This window comes from Dendronephthya gigantea, unplaced genomic scaffold (assembly GCF_004324835.1).
Source record: "Dendronephthya gigantea isolate DGI-Jeju-01 unplaced genomic scaffold, DenGig_1.0 000053F, whole genome shotgun sequence".
NCBI classification, from domain to species: domain Eukaryota; kingdom Metazoa; phylum Cnidaria; class Anthozoa; order Malacalcyonacea; family Nephtheidae; genus Dendronephthya; species Dendronephthya gigantea.
This window is the reverse complement of record NW_021163063.1, coordinates 480,726-495,535: the sequence shown is the minus strand read 5'-3', so window position 1 is coordinate 495,535 and position 14,810 is coordinate 480,726. Positions and strand designations below refer to the sequence as shown.

The 14,810-nt window shown below is 37.1% G+C and overlaps 3 protein-coding genes across 3 annotated transcripts; all 3 read right to left on the bottom strand.

The window, feature by feature from the left end:
- Positions 1-123: 123 nt before the first annotated feature.
- Positions 124-1,556, bottom strand: LOC114529149 (kelch-like ECH-associated protein 1). The gene has a single exon (XM_028550900.1). The coding sequence runs from the start codon at positions 1,074-1,076 to the stop codon at positions 192-194; it is 885 nt and encodes a 294-aa protein (XP_028406701.1). The 5' UTR covers positions 1,077-1,556; the 3' UTR covers positions 124-191.
- Positions 1,557-3,879: 2,323 nt separating this feature from the next.
- LOC114529123 (PRKCA-binding protein-like) lies at positions 3,880-14,474 on the bottom strand. Its single transcript, XM_028550869.1, has 13 exons — positions 14,352-14,474; positions 14,027-14,267; positions 8,231-8,297; positions 7,905-7,994; positions 7,764-7,817; positions 7,582-7,644; positions 7,408-7,495; positions 7,120-7,198; positions 6,790-6,849; positions 6,654-6,704; positions 6,153-6,202; positions 5,832-5,926; positions 3,880-5,621 (listed from the first exon to the last, which is right to left on the bottom strand). The coding sequence occupies exons 1-13, from the start codon at positions 14,378-14,380 to the stop codon at positions 5,476-5,478; spliced, it is 1,113 nt and encodes a 370-aa protein (XP_028406670.1). The 5' UTR covers positions 14,381-14,474; the 3' UTR covers positions 3,880-5,475.
- On the bottom strand, positions 8,860-10,607 carry LOC114529121 (actin-binding protein IPP-like). Its single transcript, XM_028550868.1, has one exon. It carries the CDS (start codon positions 10,564-10,566, stop codon positions 8,998-9,000), a length of 1,569 nt encoding a protein of 522 aa, XP_028406669.1. The 5' UTR covers positions 10,567-10,607; the 3' UTR covers positions 8,860-8,997.
- Positions 14,475-14,810: the final 336 nt, after the last annotated feature.

Below are 14,810 nucleotides of genomic sequence, written 5' to 3'. Positions count from 1 at the left end.
CGAATGTCATACACAAGAAATAATTACAGTTATTGAATAATACATCTACCTTACGAATAGTTACTAATAGAGGGATACATTAGCACAATCAGTATGAATCTTATATTCTATATGAATGCCTAATTAACCTGTCTAATGATATACTATTATTTAATCAGTTTCTATACGTCATGTTCATCAGCATTAAACGTTTAGTGCAGAACTGCAGTTGTGCAACCACGCTGCTCTAACATTGGAGATAATTCTTTCCATACATTGGTGCTTAAATCTAAGCACTCGACTGAATCTAGATTAGTTTTAGTTTCATGAACATATCCGCCGACAACAATGATTACATTACCAGTGATAACTGCTGTACATGCAGATCTTTTATGATTAAGACAAGGTAACATCTTAATTTTACCTGTTTTCACTTCGTACATGAATACGGTGTTCAATGTTTCGCCTTTCTCGTTATAACCTCCAATCAAAATTATATTACCTCTATAACTAACACAAGCCATATCAGAGATAGGAAATGGCAGTGGCGGCAGGGTTTTGCACCCATTATTGTTAATATCGTATGCATATACAGTGTTTTTAGTGTCTGCGAGACATGACGATGTCCGTCCACCAGCGACCACGACTTCGTTGTCAACAATCTGACAACCATGGAAACATCTTTCCTCTGGCAACTGGGTCAATAGCCTGGTCGTGTATGGGGGAGTAAGTTCTATTTTGTAAATCTCATCAGACACGTTATCCCCGGCATGACCGCCGGTGAGAATCGCGATATTTTCATGGCAAACCAATCCATGACCGTTACATTTGATTGGCATCTTGATGTCAGACTCGACCCATTCCTTTCTGTCTTCCCCGAAGTTTAATTCCTCAATGCTGTCGGCGCACCCCGAAGATTCAATCCGTCCACCAGTCACGAAGATTTGTCCCTGGTAAACAAATGCTGCAGCCGTTGATCGCGGCACGTTCATTCCTGGTTCCAATGCCCAGGCGTTTTCAGGCCAACTAAACGACTCTACCGAATTAATTGGTATACGATTATCGTCACGCCCTCCGAAGACGTAAATTTTCCGCATGCCAGAAAACAAGTCGCACCTCTCGGTCGCTTCCTTTGCAATAAATTCAACTTCTCGGTTTCTACGGCGTAGAACATCAATGACAACATTTTGACGGGCAATATCGGCTATCAACTTGCGATTCAACTCGTCTTGACCCTTTTTTTCGTTGACTAAATCATCTATTTCCTTTCGTATGAAGCAGATATGAACAGCTCTCGACTTCCATATGACTTCCTCTCCGCACTCGTCACAGATAATCCCACGAAAGCGACAAAGTTCGTTCTCATGTCGTTCTTGCTCGTTTCGGTCGACGATTTCAGAACAGCCCGTGTTTGTACAACGTGTTGGCGAAAAGCCACAGGTTTTGACATGCTGATCGAGAAATTCAAGATCGACCACTTCTCGACAACCACGGCTTGCGTGATCGCAACGAATCCTGAGACGCTCTAACGTTTCCAAAAAAAATCTTGTCGGTGTGGCCAAGGTGTCTTCCGTGAGATGTTGTCGACATTTTGGACAGGTTTCGGAGGTTTCCCGCAAAGACCTCAGAATACACGAGCGACAAAAGTAATGTTCGTTTGGGCATAACACTGGGTCTTTAAAAACCTTTTCGCATATCGGACAAAATAGCCTATTTTCGACTTGGCTTACGAACCTTTGGTCATCGTAGCCTCCAAATGAAATATTCGCCATTTTGTATGAAAGAAATTGATTGAAGAAATCTTTCGCGCAGTGTCGTGTTCGATGCCGTTGTATTCAAGACAGACTTGCAATTACCTTGACTCAAAGGTCTCTTGTTATAAAAAAAATTGGATCTATTTGACGTCCTGTCATCTGACCACTTCAGATAGCATTGATATCCAACTGCGATCTTTTGTGGGTCACAACTGAAATTATTTCAGGGCGACGAAGGTGAATGAAGAAAATATGCATAAATGCATCTCTTTATATATTAAACAAGTTTTCAGAATTACTTTATATTGACAAGTATCTCTCATCAGTTTTTGAAAAGAATCAGTATGAATCATAAAAATAACACTCTCCTTGCAAAAGTCACTCAGTTTCACGAAGTGCACCAACTAGACCTTTGGCTTTGAAGGTGTTTTTGTTCGTGTTGGACGTTTAAAACAGGCAACCACGCGTAGTAATCACATGTCAATAGAATTGTCACGAAATAACATTTGTAGCGCTATCGCCAAGCCAAAGTTTCAAGTACACACTTATAGTTCTACTTAGAAAATCGCTTTCTATCGAGGTTTCACTTAAATTCCCTATACAAAGCTCCCATGCAGTATCATTCAAAGCCCTAACACGTGCAAATTCAAATTCGGTCTACTGAAAGTTGCCCCAGCTTTTAAACGATGTCCCTAATTTTATCATTGTTCTAATTTAATAGGATTGATAAGTAAACATACCAGAGGTATATTTCAACTATTTTTTTTAGTATATTTTAGCCGTCGTCGTTAGGTCGCCATGCTTAATTCTTATCTCTTAACTTTTGAATGGCCAAACAAAGAAATAAACCTTTCCCAAGTTAATGAAAATCCAAAACGAATAACATGAAAAAAGTATAGGTTATAATTATGGTGGAATGCCAATGGAGTAAAACAGTTCGTCCTACTATATAAAGCAACGTATATATCAGTCGATTCGACTCTCACACCGCAAATGTGTGAATCCCTTCAGTACATATTTCTATACATGATAATTTTCATACATATTTCACGCAATACAGTCTTTGTCCTGCGAATATTTCACTAATTGACAACACTTCCTGTGTACGTTATTACTATTAGTTCGTGTGTGATTTTGTACTAATGTATATTCTTAAGTCTATATATTGTAAATATAATAAACAACCTCCTGGAAATCAACTACGTAGGTGTTGAAGGGTTGCTGCTTTAGGGCTGCTTTCCATTGTCGCGTTTTTTGTACGTACGTATAATATACACGCACATAAAAGTTTAAAATCACTTAAATTATACTAATTATATAATCTTCGAGTGAATAGGTGCATATAGGTTGGATTCTGTTTTGTTAAAGATTTTGTTTTTTCTGCAATAAATTATTTGAAATGTTTTTGCCGGAAATGTTGGTAGTTCTCAAGATATTGATTCAATATTTGGTTCACTTCATAGGATAGGACTTCTTTCAAGTTTAAATTCAAACATAGTTATTGAGGCGGAAGATTTACATCAATTTAATCCACGCGTTTAACAAAAAATGTTCACATGATCCCCACGTGTTGTACACGCATATCTGCATGAATCCAAGATGGCGGAAAGGAATATTTCTCTCAGACAATATATCACAAGCCCGAAACATGATGTGATTCTGTAAAAACTTTCTATGTTGCTTTAGAAGTTTCGCCTGTGTTAGTTATCTAACAATCAGACAAAACTCAATTTTTACTGCTTTATACGCTTAAATTTCATGCGAGTTGAGCTTTAAACGTATAGATTTCAGCACGAGAATACCCCGGTTATGCCTATGGGCAAATACCACCGATTCAATTGTTGTTAAAACTCGTTAAATTTAAAGACAATAAAACATCCCGTGATTATTTTTTATTCTCAGTCGACAAAATGATTTAAGTACAGCTTACCGTGAGATCATCGACGGGAACCAACATGCTGTGGACTTCGTTCTGATAAACCGTCGTTCCGTTCACCACAAGTGTTTGGTCATTTTCAAGTTTCGACTTCAAATGGTAAATAGTTTAGGCAAGATTTAACCGCTTCCTCTGGTTTCCAAAGTTTGGTATTTCCCCAAATACATATACTGCATCTATTATATATATCTTTGGTGCAAACTTAGTAGCAAATACTCCTGAACTATTTTTGTAATCTTTTCTCGACTACAAGTTATGTATGTATTTTTACAATTGAATTGACCAGTTTCAAACGCCTTGCTTCTCATGTGCAAAAGATAACGAGGCACCTCAGCTGATTATCTATTGTTTTAATGCGTTGGAAATTTACTGAATAAATAAATAACCAAACATTTTCATTGCATGGCGGCCCTTTGATTTCTTCTTTTACGTAAGAAAACAATGGTGACCTGTGAGCTAAAGGCTGTTTACATGAGCCCGGTTACCCGAGGTTCAACGAAGCGTGAGAGGACTTTGAGGTATTGAAATAAGTCTATATATGACACCAAACAAGCACATGCTATTATTGTGGCGATTATACGACTGTCAGGATCATGTTATCTGCTCATTTCAATGCCTCAAAATCATCTCACGGTTCGTTGAATCTCGGGTAACCGGGCTCATGTAAACAGCCCCTAAACCATGCATTGAAGGTAGTTGATATGCTCTAAATAAAAGCAATCCACACACGAGAAAGACTCGCAAAGTGAATTCCTCACAAATACTAGCGAGTTTAAGATTCACTCTCTATCTCGCTTTAATATCCACAGTTTCCTAACAGGAATGAAAATTACAGACACCTTTTCATAAACGAAGTCAAAGCCGTATGTAAAACAAATTAGTACTTGTTTCCTAACACCAATAGCAGATTTCCTGTCACGTCCGCGTCGTAGATTTGGTGCATTTTAAACTCGCTACTATCAACGCACGAGAAATCTGCTGGGAATAAGCGCATGGCGCTGTTAGCACAGTCTATAAAGCCTGGTCTCCATTTTGTTGTAATTGTCGTGAACAAGTCATTTTCACCGATAAGAAATCGTCGGGTTGCAAATCTATCTTTATTTCTGTATTATTATTAACAGCTATTCCTGTCATTATTGACTGCACACACGTAGAAATATTCTATCACATCGGCCACCTTGACATGTTCGCGACACTTACAGGAACCAGGCATAAAGGCGGATTTCCACTCGGCGGAACTGATGATGAGAGTACGTCATTTTCCCCAGATATTATTTTAATCGCGAGAATTCGACTGAAGCAGCTAGGTCCACTCGACAAACCGAGTGCAGTGGAAAGCCGGCCTAAAGTTCCCGTGAACGATTAAATTTAATTTAAAAAACTACGGGCACTTCTGATGTACGCAAGATTTAACTTAATTTCCATTAATTTTGTTAGTCTGGTTTGTTTAAGTACAGTCAGTATTATTTGATATGGTTTAAATGTACATGCATACTAAATTATTATTATTATTTTTTTATAGTTAATAAAAGATTTAATACAACCGACCAAATACTTTGGTTTACTTTCGCGATGTTTGCACAAGCTACCAAAGAGCCATGTTTTTTCTTTTTTAGTACTTCAACGCAAACAGAGCGAAGGAATTTTTGCCGCCCCTATTTCCCGCCGTTCTATCGTTCCAGCTAGGTAATTCTTCGAGACAAACAGGACGTATCAGCACATCTTGATGGATTATCCACCTTTTCTATGCAAAAAAAGACGGACAATCCGCCAAGAAGTGCTACATGACCGCCACCGTAAATGACGTCACTGCAAAGCACTACCCAGAATACCTTTCGTGAGATCAACCTCGATTGGAAAGACGTCAGCTTGCTTTAATTCACTGTAACATTCCTGGTGGTATTTTGACATGGCTTGAACGAGCCGTTGCAGTTGAAATACGATGTCTTGAACTAAAATTTAAACACTTTATGGTTACAAGGGAGACATGTCGCAGCTCTCGGAAGCTTTCGTCCAATTGGAGAATTTTTTTCTATGCTTTCTAAAGAACGAAGCTATGCTATTGGTTGAAACAGAAATGTATTGTAAAGTTTAGCCAATGAAAATCATTCTTGCTGGTATCACAACCGGCCAAAGGGAACCTCAGATATGACGATGCTTACCGTGTTTATTATCGAGTAATTCAAGTTTGACGAGCACATCCGAGCGAAGTCGGGCAAATTTCTCCCGCGCCAACTGCCGACATCGCAACACCACTCTAAAAAATTATTCCACCAACAATAATTGGATTTTAGATGACTTAAAAATTGGTTATCAGATGCATATGGATGGTTTTCACTTCGAAGGTGGTCGAAGTCTGCCGTAAAATTATAAAGAAAATACGTAATTCTCATGGTCTAAATTAACAGCAGAACTCCGAAGTGTATTCCAACATGGCCGATTTCGTAGAAACCATGAACACTAAAATTTTGAGTGAACATTACCTGTAATCATAATTACCGGTCTCGACACGGTAGAGAGCCTCGTGCAAAGCCTTGATAAAGAGAAATGATAAAATTCACATAAACCACAAACTACCATACGTTCAGTTGCTGTTAGAAATGTATCAAGAACTTATGATCATTTCCAGGTGATCTGAAATGGCGGGAAAGGACTACTTGTCCATTTCTCGGTCGAAAGAACTTCATATCTCTCGAAATATACTTTATTTCAGTTTGAAATTCATGTCAGAGCAAAAGTGCTTATAACTAAACATGATCACAAAATTTCGACTACTTTGATAAAGAAGAACGAAAGATATAATCGATTGAATACTGCAAAATGGATTTCCATTTCGACAACCCTTCTGAGTGCTGATTGGCTAAATTATGAGCGCGAGATATACCTAGTATATTGAGTATAGTTTTGATAACTTTTCTTGGGGGAGCTTTCTTTATGTGTTGTGTAAGTTCAATTTGATATAAACTCAAACAATTTATACTCACAGCATACGCGTATTCTTCATCGTCGAGCTCCTTAACTTTCAAGCAATAGGACTAGAAAAAAATATTGAAGTTTTGAGCCCAAAAGGCAGTCAAAAATGTGAGAATAAGATATCAACTACAATTAAAAGATCCTTACGAGGTATTCAAACTTCGCATCAGCATATCTCTTTATGGTCAACTGTGTATCAGGAATTGCCTTTGTAGAACAAAATATTTTTTTACCATGAGGTTAGGTGATAAAATATCAGGAAAAATTACTCAGAAAGGAAGAATATCGTAACAAGATGTTTTGTAAAAAACAACAGCACGTAAAAGTTCTTATTTAAACACAAGTAAGCGTTGAAGTCAGTCTAATATAAGGACTCTTCTCGTTTATACTCATTCAGCCCGAAGCATCTATGAAAAACTCTACAAGAAGAGAGGAGGATGTGGAATTGGAGGCCAAAACTAAAGATTTTTTTATAACCTTCGAGAGATAAGTGTTTAGGTCACTCAGCATCGGTTTCACTTTCTTAAGAAAATCCATTCCAATTTTTTCAAATGATCTAAAAATATTAAAAACTGTTGCTTTTCATCTGTCCCACATCATGTTAGCGCTGCATTTAAGAAAATGAGACAAGCAAAATTGATATTGTTCACACCGGTAATGTCGAGGAACAAATGGTGAAAGCGACATGCTGTTGTGTATGCAAAACTTGCAAAAACTGATAGAAAAATTGACGACATTTATGATTAGTGTAATTTCTATATCTACCTGTGTGCCGTTGAGAAAATACTAAAGGCTTCATTTGCGTTTGGTTGCAATTCTCGTACCCCAATAGAACTGAAAATATTACCCAATTCTAAATAACATTAAATGCAAACATTCTGATTACAACAAGAAAAAAGATAGTAGCTATACGTATATAAAAAAAACTGACTGTCCAACCTTTATGTGTTTGCGCGAGTTGGTAGAAACTTTGAAGATAGCGTTTCGTGTGGTCGAACAGACCTGGGGAATGTAAAAGATAACATTAAATCATGTAAACGCTGATCTGTAAACAAAGAATGTTATGTCTGGAATATGAAATTATCATTTCACTTAAGCACTTCAATTACAACGATACATACCTTTGTAGAGCATCGAATTTTGCTGCAATTCCTCCAGCTTCTTTATCAAGCCATCTTACAGGAAAAATAAGAAATGGGAATATGAAATGAATACACAACTGTATTTGAAGTGGTGGGTTAATATCGTAAGGTATATTTTACCATTGCAAAGGATAGCTCTGCTTAGACCAAGCGCATCTGCTGTTCCTGAGCTCATGTGTTCCACCACACGATGTTTCATCTTCTTCATAACTGGAAAAAAAACATGTGAACAAGCTGTCTTTTCATTGGTCACTAGCAGCGATGTTTTGATCACATGCTATACAAGTTGTCCTCTCATTGGTTACAAGCAGTGATGTTTTGATCACATGCTATACAAGCTGTCCTGTCATTGGTTACAAGCTGCCCTGTCATTGGTCACTCGCAGGGATGTTTTGATCACATGCACGCTAAGATTTCAGTCGCTAAAATCTCTAATTTATTCATACCTATGTCCAATGTCTTGCCCAACTTCGGGTCCGCGTGAAGTTTGACATAACTGATCGTCACATCAGTCTGAAATACAGAAAAAATTTGTATGAATGCAAGATCATTATTATTCGACTTTGTTTTAAAGAATTCTTTACGGACATTTTCACTGTAGGGTAGGTTCCCAACCTAGAATTATACATACAAATGGCAGCATTCAGACAAGAACTTATTCACTTTATGGAATAAGCTTTGGAACATCAGTAGCTATGCATATCATCTTAAGATGCGTTCGGTGGTTAAAAATAAGCTGTCCGAAAATTATACAGAGAATTATTTTTTTAGCAATATATGGCCTTTGTTTGGAAAGTTAAAAGAGCAATTGTGCGTAACTTATTTGCTCAAGTAGAAAGGCAAGCTTTTTTGTGCAAAAGCAAAATCTCTAGAGTTAACAAGTATTTGTTTCACAGGGACGTCATGTTTAGAAAAAACAAAAAAGGCCATAAAAAGGTTCAAATATCGATGGCTCGACAATCAGAGAAACCTGTTGACAAAATTATGAACCATTGATCCCATGGCTGCAGAAATTATCATTGGTTGTCTAAAATTCACTTCGTTTACGATTTTCTTCACTTTATTAGTTAGCTATACAGCACATTATATCCTATATATGAATCAAACAAATTAATACATGAAAGCTTAGCTACATAATTTGTTAGGTAACAATAATAATCATGAAATCTTACTAAGTTTTTGTTCTTATATATTGCTCAATACAAGATATATTCTAGTGCAACGAATGAAGAGATGCTGCTGCATAACATCGACCCCTTTTCATTGGTGACAATTCTCTCCATTCATTGGTACTTAAATCTAAGCACTCGACTGAATTGAGACAGTTATTAGTTTCACAACACCCGCCCATAACAATGATCATATTGCCAGTAATAACTGCTGTACATCCAGCTCTTTCCTGATTAAGACGAGGTAACTCCTTACATTTACCAGTTTTCACTTCGTACATGAACACTGTGTTTAATGCATCGACATGCTTATTAGCACCTCCGATCAAAACTACATTACCTTCATAACTAACAGTAGCCATAGCAGCGATAGGAAATGGCAATGGCGGCAGGGTTTTGCATTCATTATTGTTAATATCGTATGCATACACAGTGGCTGTTGCATCCTTGTGATAAGTCGACGTCTGTCCACCAACAACCACGACCTCGTTGTCAATAATCTGACAACCATGTAAACATCTTCTCTCTGGTAACTGGGTCAATAATTTCGTTGTGTATGGGGGAGTTAGTTCAATTTCGTAGATCCCATCAGAAACAATGTTCTCCCCAACACATCCACCGGTTAAAATCGCTGTATTTTTGTGGGAAACCATTCCGTGCGCGCTGCACTTAATTGGCATTTTGACTAAAGACTCGGTCCATTTTTTTTTGTCTTTTCCGACGTCCAGTCTTTCGATGACGTCAGTATCATCGCCTTCAAAACACCCGCCAGATACATTGATTTGTCCCTGGTAAACAAATGATGCAGGAGCTGATCGTCGGACGTTCATTGCTGGTTCCAATGTCCACGCGTTCTCAGGCCAACTGAACGACTCCACGGATCTGAGGTTACACCTATCAAGACGCCCTCCGCAGACGTAAATCTTTCGTCTGCCAGTGAACCAGTCGGTCGCTTCCTTTGCGATGGATTTCATTTCCTCGTTTCTACGGCGTAGATCATCAATGACAACATTTTGACGGGCAACATCGGCCAACAACTTGCAATTAAACTCGTCTTGAGCCAGCCTAAATTCTTTCAAATTGTTTACCAAATCGTCCGTTTCCTTTCTGATAAAGCAAGGGTGGACACGTTTAGATTTCCAAATCACATTTTCTCCGCACTCGTAACAGACAATGATACGAAAACAACAAAGTTCGTTCTCATGTTGTTCTTGCTCGTTTCGGTTGACGACTTCAGAACAGCCCGTGTTTGTACAACGTGTTGGTGAATAGCCACATTTCTCGACATGCCGATCGAGAAATTCAAGCTCGACCAATTCTCGACAACCACGGCTTGCGTGATCGCAACGAATCTTGAGACGCTCCAACGTTTCCATAAAAAATCTCGTTGGTTTAGCCAAGGTTTCTTCCGTGAGATGGTGTTGGCATGTTGGACAGGTTTCGGAGGTTTCGTTCAAACACTTTTGAATACACGAGCGACAAAAATGGTGTTCGTTCGGGCATCGCACTGGGTCTTTGACCACCTTGAAGCAGATCGGACAAAGTAACCTATCGTCGACTTTATTTACGAATCTTTCCTCATCGTAGCCTCCAAATGAACTTCTCCTCGCCATTTCTCCTGGAAACTGAAGGAGGTTGTGCTTTGTTTGGGACGCTGTTGATTGCAAGGCAGGTATTAAACACAGTCTCAAAGATATGTATCGCTTGCTTTAAAACTTTGCCCAGACATGCACTGTCATGCAGTGATTGTATGAAATATAATATCGATTACCAACGGAATTTCTAAAACGCGGAATGAAAGACAAGGTCAAGACCAAGATTCAGGATATAAGAAACAGGAATCTCTAAATACAGAAGACTGAAAGTTATTTTCATTTGGGTTAATAAAGATACTAGTACTCCACCTATAGCATTCAGAAATTTTTTTAAAGAAGTTACAAAATCTGTATGCTACTCTGATATCAAAGGCATAATATATTATATATGGACATAGTACTGTACGGTAAAATATAGCATTGATTATAAATATAGCAAATAATTCGCCAGGATTTAACCATTATTATATACAGGAGATGGGATATCATAACTGCGAATTGGCGCAAAATACGACTGGAAATTGGCGGGAAATAGGACTGAGAAAAACATGATGAATGATCAGAATATATTTGTAACATCTACACACAGCTACTTTAAATCCATCGAAGTTCCAGAATATCTAGCACCATTTAATGACAATAATAGAGTAATAAAAAATTAGAATTCGATCTACTGAAATAACGTAGCTATTTGAAATGATAAAAATTTTATCGATTGGGCAAAAATGGCATCGGTTGCGAGCCTTGAGGTATTCCAGGTTTCAAATCCGCGTTTTCTATCTGTCAAAACAGGTCGTTTGATTTATGTCAACTATACACCAAAATTGCAGACAATGTCAATGCGATTTTAAACTTACTCGGAACTTCAATTCCCGGAATATCGCAATAAATGTCAACGTATTTCTCCGTAAAGGCTGATTTATGGCTGTAATTAAGCTTACCGCAAGAAATATAAAGCAATTTTTATCACTTGAATAAAAGCTGTAGAACCTACAATAGTAATTGCTAATAAAAATTTTCATTGATTTTTAATGACTAATTTTGTCATATATATATAGAAATAGAATGACTGTTAAATGACTGAAATATTTAGTATATATCAAATTATAGCCAGTTATACATCAAGCTATAACAGTGTCACACAAAATTAACTAGAAGAAAGATATGAATAAAATATTTCTAGTTACTTAGAAATCCTGTTCTTAAAGAAACATTGCTATATAGTGATGAAATGTTCTCGCTTTCAAAATATGCATGTTGCTGTAGACCGCGGATATGAGAAAACGAGGGAAAACACGTCAATTCTGCACGGCTTTATGTTGTTCGTTCTCATGTCGTTCTTGCTCGTTTCGGTTGATGACTTTAGAACAGCCCGTGTTTGCCCAACGTGTTGGCGAAAAGTCACAGGTTTTGACATGCTGATCGAGAAATTCAAGCTCGACCACTTCTCGACAACCACGGCTTGCGTGATCGCAACGAATCCTGAGACGCCTCCACGTTTCCATAAAAAACAAGGTTGGTGTGGCCAAGGTTTCTTCCGTGAGTTGGTGTTGGCAAGTTGGACAGGTTTCAGAAATTTCGTTAAAACACTTTTGAATACATGAGCGACAAAAGTAATGTTCGTTTCGGCATAACACTGGGTCTTTAAAAACCTTGTGACAGATCGGACAAAATAGCCTTTCTTCGACTCTTTCTACGAATCTTTGGTCATCGTAGCCTCCAAATGAACTTCTTCTCGCCATTTCTCTTCAAAACAGAATGAAGGAAACATTCGCCGTTTTAAACTTTGCGATCTGTCTCACAAGGTTTAGTGAAGAATGAAGCGAAGAATTTATTTAACGATGAGTCGCTAAATTATATTGACCACTTCAGATAGTATCGAACCATATCAAATTGGGCTCTTTTGTGTGATTCACAAACAGATAATTTCAGTGCGACAAGGTGGATAAAAAGAAAGTATGGAAAAAATTTGTTTACATAAATTATATTACTTGCAAATTACATCTTGAAATAGCGTATTGACTATTGTATGTTTCCTTATTTAATATTATGTTTTCCGCATTTGAGAAAAAATACATATATTCTTCAAGTCAATGTTGGTAAGTTTGGGAGATTCACTTACTCGCTGAGAATACTTCTCATGACACAAATATAGAGATGATTAACTATGATTTAATTGTAAATTATATAAGAGGGGAAGTAGAGCATTTCAAAAAGAAAATAATTGAAATTTTTTTATAACAAGGATATCAAAAGGTATTGAATGCATTTTTAATAATAAACTCTAAAATCAATTCTTTTGGTTGAATTAATTCAATGAGTTGGCCTGGAAATGAAGTTCTTTTTTAAAATATAACAATTCATCACGCATCATCTTTCCGTCAAACAACCGAATTATGTCTTCAAATATCATATTGTGTGAGCTTAAACACACAAAACGTTTATATTGTCTCGCGGTCATAATTTTAATCTTAACATTTCCCCTAAAATTTACTGGAGTGAAATTTGTCCATAGCAGGCAAAAGTATTGTAAAATGGAAAAGTATGCATGAATCTTCAGCTAAGCTCTTTAATGTTTCCAATGCACAATTGATAGGTTATAGTTGCTATATCCAGTTTATTATATTTTTTATATTTTTCTCATATAACATCTAACACGGAAAGTCTGATGTTATGCAGTGTATGATTGGCTCCCTAGTTTTGCAGAGCCAATCAAACTTAATGTTAAATTAGTCTTTCTCCATTTAACATCATCATTTATTTAGAAGGTTGTATTAAAATATGTAGATCTTCTCTATGAAGTATTTGCAGCCAACATCTCATCAGAAAGACAGTCAAATGGCTGTAAGCCAGAAACGTCAAAGACAACAAAAAATGGCAAATAAACTGCTTTCCATGTCCATATTTTAGTGGATCATGCCATTTAATACACCGGTTTCACATTGTCTTTGACTATCTTGTGTTCATGAGAAACCCGCCTAATATAGGGAACAAACAGCTCACCTACTCAGTTTCAAAAGTCTTATTATGTATAAAATTTATTTACTAGAATAACGGTGGAAAAAATAACTAATGCCACCGACTGGCCAGAACAGCAACAATGGTTCTGACTGAATGGGTCTAACTGAATTGAATGGGTAGACCTACTAGATACTAGCTGTGTAAATTTTGGCATTACCAGTTTTGAATATGTTGTTACAGTGGTTAAGGTTTGAAAATGCCACTTCATAATTGTATTTACCAGGCCAACTTTCGCATTGGTGTCACATGTAATGCTGCCTGGGTGACGAAAACAATTACATCAACTTTTATTGCCTTCAACCGTTATAAAGGTTAAAAAGGTGACCTTTTTAGATCACTGTTTATAGAAATCTCTGGTTTATAGAAATATTGGCAAGTCATACACTTGGATTGATGCTGAAGACAACACAAGTACGTGAACTTCATTTATTTTAAACAAACGATCAAAAGATCAAACCTTGACAGCCTGTATAGCTTTAGCCACGTCGACCTTCGTCTTTCCACGCAAAGATTTGCCATTCACTCCAACGATCTCATCTCCCGCTTGTAACGTACCGTCTTTGGCCGCCGGAGTGTTGTCAAACACTTGAACGACGTACAATACAGGACACAGAGGAGCTCCGCCACCGATAGATATCCCAATCAAGTTCTGCTTGTCTTTTGAAAGGGTCACCGTGCCTGGTTTTCCTTTTAAACCCCTGAACAAAACGGTGATACAAATTGAAGTCAAAACACACCAACGAGTGCAATTTCAGCACGTTTTTAAACTCTGAATCACCAACCTGGGATCTATCTCAAAATCAAAGTCCATAATTCTTTCTTGTGGCTATTTGATCGTTTTTTATTCAACGTTAAAATGGCTTTATTTACAAAAAAGAAAAACACCAGTCGGGCACCATCTTGAATATTAAATCAAATGCAGTTTCCACTTTGTTTTTTTTTAAATTGGGAAAACGGTGTAATTAAAATAAAAATTAACATTTTTTGAGGAATTTGAAACTTGTGAATTACTAAATATATCATATTGTACCAGAAAAGAAGCTTTTTAAAAACTTGTTATAAATTGTTTGTTTGAAGTGAAGTAAAACATTAATAACTTTTCCTATAGAGTGTACAGAGTCTGTACACTACAACTCTGTAAGTTTAACTCAATTGGCTGATGTTAATCAACTCCACTTTCAACTGCAATGTTTACCATAACTACAATATTATTTTATACACTTTCTATTCACCTATAATAT